Source organism: Limulus polyphemus, unplaced genomic scaffold (assembly GCF_000517525.1).
Source record: "Limulus polyphemus unplaced genomic scaffold, Limulus_polyphemus-2.1.2 Scaffold1690, whole genome shotgun sequence".
NCBI lineage: Eukaryota > Metazoa > Arthropoda > Merostomata > Xiphosura > Limulidae > Limulus > Limulus polyphemus.
This window is the reverse complement of record NW_013667300.1, coordinates 99,662-107,188: the sequence shown is the minus strand read 5'-3', so window position 1 is coordinate 107,188 and position 7,527 is coordinate 99,662. Positions and strand designations below refer to the sequence as shown.

General features: G+C 35.2%; 1 protein-coding gene across 2 annotated transcripts in view; it reads right to left on the bottom strand.

Annotated features, from left to right (window-relative positions):
• Positions 1 to 552: 552 nt before the first annotated feature.
• Positions 553 to 7,527, bottom strand: part of LOC106464567 (AT-rich interactive domain-containing protein 5B-like) — an 81,535-nt gene continuing 74,560 nt past the window's right edge. The window contains exons 2-3 of one of the 2 annotated variants that reach the window (XM_022392303.1): positions 6,963 to 7,341; positions 553 to 4,907 (exon numbers count right to left, since the gene is read on the bottom strand). In XM_022392303.1, the coding sequence (XP_022248011.1) occupies positions 2,882 to 4,810 (1,929 nt within the window). In that variant the 5' untranslated portion in view covers positions 4,811 to 4,907; positions 6,963 to 7,341 and the 3' untranslated portion in view covers positions 553 to 2,881. The remainder of the gene's footprint in view (positions 4,908 to 6,962; positions 7,342 to 7,527) is intronic. The other variant, XM_022392304.1, reaches the window with a different exon arrangement.

Here is a 7,527-nt window from a genome sequence, read left to right as displayed (position 1 = left end):
GTGATTCAGACACTAGTTCGTTCTGGATTGTTTATTATTATTATTATAAACATTGGGAAGCCCAAGACGGACTACACAGGATACGTTCGTTAGGTGCTTCTGACACTAGTTCGTTTTGAATTGTTTATTTTTATTAACATTGCAATTTGTTTGTTTTGAATTTCGCGCAAAGCTACACGAAGGCTATCTGCGCTAGCCGTCCCTAATTTAGCAGTGAAAGACTAGAGGGAAGGCAGCTGGTCATCACCTCCCACCGCCAACTCTTGGGCTACTCTTTTACCAACGTCACATTATAATGCCCCCACGGCTGAAAGGGCGAGCATGTTTGGTGGGATGGGGATTCGAACCCACGACCCGCAGATTGCGAGTCGAGCGCCCTAACCACCTGACCATGCCGGCCCACTTCCTAATGAGGAAGCACTTTAAAATACACCATCGTATTCAAACGCTTAGCATGAGTACTTTCTTCCCACCCGCACATCACTTTTTAATTTTGTGCTTAGTTGATTAGGTTGCGTCGAAATAAATCTCAAACGAAAGCAAATAACAGGTACAACACAATTTACTAAACACTGCAAGTTATTATACAATGTCAACCACACATTACAAAATATTATAAAGCTCAATATATTACATCCTTAAATAGGGCTACTACATCACACAAACAAATAGAAGTAGAAAGCCCTTTCGTGCTATTGTCCACGTTGTTAGAATGAACCGTGCATGTACACATATGATATGAAAGATTGCATGATATATCCGTATTACTAAAATAACAACAAAATCAAATATTTTCATTCAAAATAAAGCGGCAAACATATCCGTAGCTAACAATGTCTTTGTCACTTCAAAAAAAAAGATACTGACAATTTGTTTTAATTGCTTATAAATAACTTCAGAGTTTCTTTTTTACATAACATCGTACATTGCCAAGAGCCAAATCTTTGCCCTCGTTATTGGGATGCAGTTTAAAAACAATATTAAGACCTTAATACTTTTATATATAAAAAAATACAAATGACACTCGATAAAAAAGTGTACTCATCAGAGTTCATGGCAGTTTCATTATAAAATATTAAGATATCATATCTAGATTACTGAAAAGTCGTTCGTAGACTTTTGGAAGTAACAAATTGACCTTCTAAAATATGCGTAAATTAAAAAATTTTAAAACAATATAAAAAGTATGTGAAACGAGTATTAAATCCTGATTTATTTAATTATTAAGTTATTACGTGCAGAAATAAATATCAAAGTAAAAATTATTTTTGTTCAAAGATAATTTAAGTGAATCAGTCTTCTGCACGCCACCTTTGGTTTTCAAAGTAGACAAAGCATATTAAATTCTGTCACAACTCTTTCATTCAAATGATGGTAACTTCAAGATGGCACGTTTGGAAAGGCTTTGGCTCAGATACATAAACACAGTTTATCCAAAAAAGGTCTACAGGATAGACAAATAATGTATATTTAAAAATTAAGATACAAGTTAATGTGGTAGCAAGTGCGGTAATCCCGTTTGTTTGTTTTTTCGTAGGTCACGGGGTCAAACCACCAAACGATGACTATTCTTACTGAGCTAAAGAGTTAACCCCATAGCTAATGCTAATAAGACTATTCTTAACTCTCAATCTACCTGGCTAACACAGTTCTCTCTCCTCACAAACAAGACCTGTTCTCGAACCTAATCTAAAGCTCTCTTACACCTGAGCTAAAGGGTTAAATCTCACAACTAGTGCTAGTAAGGCACTTTTCTTAACGCTCAAAGTATTTGATTACCACACAAGCTCATTATACCATGAATTTTAACCATTATGAGTGAAGTTAAATTTCATCAAAGTGTTAAATTTCAACATATCTAAATTGTTTGTGATTAACTATTTACACCAATACATCCAGTCAGATTAAAATGAAAGAATTATAACATTTTCCTCGCTTTCTGGAATTTGTGGAAAGCTACTTGATTTTTGAACTATATCAAATAACCCGGCTTCACAAATATCATTTTATTTTATTCTATGTCACAATAATTGCACATCCAGAGAATCAAAATAAAGTTCAGTTTAGAAAAATAATAAGGCAAAATTATATTTACGTTTTTAAAATTGAAAAAAAAATATATATATATAATATCTAGACTACTTGTTAAAAAAAAGGAGGATATGAACATACCTCTCTTCAACTGATATCTTTAACCCAGAACTGTGCCTTAACGTGGTTTTAATTCTACCATATCATAATATAATTTTAGACAAACAACTGCTGAACATAACTGATGTATTTATCCAGTATGGTTTAAAAGGTAAGGCCAAAATTATATCTGAGCCACCTTCAAAGAAAGGCAACCCATAGTATTTTATGGCAATAGAAACATTGTAAACAGCTACAATTTTCACTTCCCCATCAAACAGACACGTGAAACATCCACAAGTATATAAATCGACGCACACTATTATGTAACATTTTATGAGAAAAATGTCATTGCACGAAATACAACAGCCTACCTTATTTCTCTATCTAACCTACCTATACATGCAATATGTCATCTTTTATACCTACTGCTTGTCAGTACGTAACGTCTCAATGTCCGTGGTCCCCTTATATTGATCTATATGTATGTATTATTACAATTAAGCTGCTATCATATAGGTACGTATAGTTTGATCCGTTTACTTTCAGTTGCATATACCTTAATAAAAAAAAGAAAGTGTAGAGTGGACCTTTATAAACTTAAAAAAAAAACACAACGGGAAAAATATAAAGAAAAGATGTTAGACAACTACTTATGTATATATTGTCATTTTCATCATAAATTTTAGTTATATTTGTAAAGGTATGCCAATTTAAAATGTTCATTTTTTCATCCTATCCGTTTTTGTAGTCACTTAATAAGATCAGTTTTAAATTCGGTGTCTTGCAATAGCATGGAACACAGATGAGGTGGAACAGAGTGAAGGAGATCTCCTCGAAGGTTGCTACAATTCAGTATCTCCCTGTGTGTCATCATATCTGCTCGTGTACCTTTCGGAAAGGACGTTTCTAGAGAACGGCTACAAAGAGGGTGGCTTGGAGACAACTCTGATGCAGTCACATGACTCTGAGGAGTAGGTTTAATTGATGCAGTCACATGACTCTGAGGAGTGGGTTTAATTGTAGTAGTTCTCGTAGACGACAGAATCGTTTGAGAAGTTTCTAATAAATTTCTGGATGAAAATGTAGAGTTATGCGTATCTTGGCCCAACGTTTTAGTGTGTTCTCGTTCTAGAAATGGAACACGCGGAAAAGATGTTGGGTTTTCCGTTCCTATGTGTTTATTCATTACTAAATGTCGATTAATCTCATTCGAGGAAACTTTGGCATAAAATGATGAGCCACTGAAAAATGGTGATGATGATCGTGACGTACTGGTGAATGATGACGATGAAGCTGCTTGTTGACTGACTGAACTTGGTTGCAAAGAGCGCCCTCTGTATTTCAAGGTACTTGTAAAATCAACTGGTTCTTGTTGCTGTTTCTTTACTGATAAATCCAAACATTCCTCTTGAACTACATCGTGACTAAAATTTTCAACTTTTTGCGCATAGCTTTGGCCAGCATTACTACTACTACATGACTTTTTCTTTAGACTTAAATCTAAGACTTCACAATCTTCTATGCTGTCACCTGGCGAAGCGTAGATATTGTGAAAGTTCTGGTCAAGTGGTGGTGAAGATGTCGGAGTAACTGGAGAGACTGGAGCAATCACAGGAGATAATGGGCGATAATCGTTTCTTGTTCTTTTTAACTGAGCATAGAAAGACCTAGCTGGAGTGAATGTGCTGTTAGAGGTCCTAGGTGTGAAGTGTGGGTTAGCATAATACTGTATTCCCCCTAGATTAGACAAATAGGTTTGCTTACTAAGTTTAAATGATAAATCCCGCACTGTTCCTGCTACAGCTTCCGGTAGACGACTTGGAATGGGGTCTGCTATTCTTCCACAGACAGGAGATGGTCCCCTGATGTCAGTTTTTCGTTGTCCTTCTCCTGTACTGTACTCTGGTAAATGGTTTACCATGGTTGATGAAAGACCATTCTCTTTGAATCCACGTCCGTTTTTTGATATTACTGAAGAATGCCATCTTGCCGGAGAGTTTTCAATCCTCTCTTGTTCTTGTGGAGTCTCTTCTAACGACTCAGGGTCTGAAACAGGAGATATTCTTTCGTAAATTGGCTGAGAGATAACAGAGTTTTCAAATGCTGATGCTTCTGATATGGGGTAATGGATGACAGAAAAGCGTAGACTAGACTCGTTTATTTCTTCTCGACTACATAGTAATGAACTCTGTGGATGACGATGTCCTGGATCCATATGATATCCGTTTCTAATGAGGGCCTTTCGAGATTCCACAAGACATTTATCATTACTCTCTTGTGCTAGACTTGTTGACAAAGAATGAGGTGCCAAAGTTTTTCGAAAGACCGATGACGAAATAATATTTGGAATATTAAGAAGTTTAGAATCGGTAACTCCCTTAACACCATGCTGTTGTATTCCTGAGAGATTCTTATGCCCATCTTCTTTATCGTAAAGATGTCCAGTATATCTATGCCCAGTGGGCAGACAAGAGGTTGTATTCCTTGGTTGAGGCACTGGCAAACCATTAAAATGAGAATTGTTTGATAGTGGACTGCTGCACGAGGTAGAGGAGGGTGCATAATTTGCCGATTTATTCTTCGAATACGATAAAGTGTCTGGGTGGATTAGATTCGAAAAAAATAACGGATTATTTGTTTTCGATTCTTTCGTGTGTTGCGCGGCTTCCAGAGGCATGTCCGCTAGCTATGAGTGAAGCATCCAAGTTTTCTCGAAACATAGCATTGTGAGAAGATGTTGTCGGTAAATTTCGGGATAGATGCGCTCTTGAACCCTAGAGGAAAAATAATATTATAATTTTTGTAATGATACACGAAAACAAAACTTTTAATTGTAAGGTTTCCATAACACATTTTGGAGTAGATAAATAGTTGTTTATGTTATACACAAAAGTGCAAATTGACCATAAAATAAAATAAAAATACAGATATCAGAAAAACGTGAAATAGAATTACAAAAATTATTTGATTGCATGAATTACATTAATATATATATATTAACTTATTTTAACCTTTAACTCCACTGAGAGTTAACTGTACGTTTTTCAGAACTGGAATTGGAAACTATTGTATTTATTTTTATTTTCATACGATTCACAACGTAACCCTTTAAAATAAATCATGATTTTCCATCCTATAAATAATGGAATAATATTAATAATAATGGAGTAATAATATTCATCAGCTTTTCCATTCAGCATAAAAAACAAACAACATTTTTAAACGTATTCACCTAATAAGCTATTTTACATTTAATCTTTTAGAGGTTTATTTTAATTACAAGCAAATAGAAAGTTGTACCAGAATAAAATATTTTATTATTTCAAAAGACATTTCCCCACACTGTAGCTATAATTTAAGGTGTATCTACAGAGATGGTGTAACAAGTACGAAATGCATCTAGTAACGAAAAGTTATTTAAATGTATTTCATATTAACAAGTTAATGCTCAATTAAAAAAAAATCAAAAACCAAAAACTGAATAATGTAATTTACACAAAAATCAATAAAAATAAAAATTGTGACGAAGTTCAAAAGTTCCCGAAAGATGGCACCGCTCAACCTAATTAACACTTTGGTTTTCCACTTTATTAATCATTACTGTAAGATTATCTTTATACGAAGACCAGAGTCTAGGTGTGTGTTTTTGTAGTTTCAACGCCAAGCTACAAAATGGGCTATCTGCGCTCTGTCCACTGCGGAAAATCGAACCCTGTATTTTAGCGTTGTAAGTCTGTAAACTTAGCGCTCGGCCCGGTTAGGGCGCTCGACTCGCAATCTGAGAGTCGCGGGTTCGAATCCCCGTTACACCAAACATGCTCGCCCTTTCAGCCGTGGGGGCGTTATAATGTGACGGTCAATCCCACTATCGGTGGTGGGTAGTGATGACTAGTTGCCTTTCCTCTAGTCTTACACTGCTAAATTAGGGACGGCTAGCACAGATAGCTCTCGTGTAGCTTTGCGCGAATTCAAAACAAAAAAACTTAGCGCTGACCCACCGGGGGGTCAGAGGCTAGAAGATATTAAACAGGATCCAGAAACAGAACATCCGATTTCTCTCTCAAACTTTAAAATATTTGAAACAGCCAAACATGATACTGAACTTCATATAAAAGAAACATTATACACAAATACTCTTCTCCCGTCCCTAAATAACATACAGTCTTCACTGGATTTAAACCTAATTTAATTATTTCACTTGTGCCTCAGTTTTCATTTTCTCGTGTTATATTTGTATATTCGAATTGTTTGTTTCTTATGTATATATTTCTGTTGTAATTACAAATATCGTTCGTTTGTTTTGTACCTCTAGATTACTGATGATGGAATTATGACGATTCCGAAACGTTTAATAGATGTTTCCTGTTATTACGTTCGTGTTTAGTTTTATCATTAAGTTACGTTTTCCGACAAATGAGTCGATTACTAAATTATCTTATTTCTAAAGTTCCAAGTTTCTTTTTTTTTTCTATTTGGTTTTTACGTTCAAACAAATCTAGATAAAAATCGAGAAACATCCATAGAATAAAGAAAAGTATAGATAAGCAAATATCATTGGAATTCAACAGCGAAACCGAAACATTCTTCCAACATAATAAAATATCATCATTACAAAACCAGACCACGTACGAAACAACAGCAACAAAACATTATATCAAATAGTGAGTTATAAAATAAACATACGATAATCGGGTTTTTGGTAACAACGTAAGTTCAGATCCAAGTACAAGAGATAATAGAACAGGTAATGTCTGTACGCGACACAGATATGCCCATGTTTGATTTTTTGAACATGTGTGTGTGTGTGTGTATATATATCAGAAACGTACCTGCTTTTCATTTGTTACGACCACCCAGCCATGTTTCCATCGTTTCTCATATTCTTCCGAATTCTTGTAAAAACCATTTACTAAATTTTCTTTTTGCACTTCACAAGGTATGACGTTAGTTTCTAATGTAGGTCGTGGGGGGCCATTGGCAAATTTCTTGTTGTCATTCGCTGCCACAAGATGTTCTGGAATGTTTTGTGCCGTCTCACATCTGGATGTTTTTACTAATGGCGTCTCAGTCCTTTGAGGGCAGAGTTGTACGATTCTGTCTTTGTTTTTGTCTCTGTAGATTTTCTTCACCCGAGGACGCCCTCGCTGGGGAACAAAATGAGAATTTTCTTCGATGCTTCTCATGTACTGTTCGAATGGAAGTAGTAGCCTAAATGATACAAGAAATTAAGTATTATTTCTTTTATAGTAAAGTCATGTAACTTCAGAAGTTCGTAAACTCCATAAAGTATTCATGTAATTTCAGAAGTTCGTAAACTCCATAAAGTATTCATGTAATTTCAGAAGTTCGTAAACTCCATAAAGTATTCATGTAATTTCAGAAGTTCGTAAACTC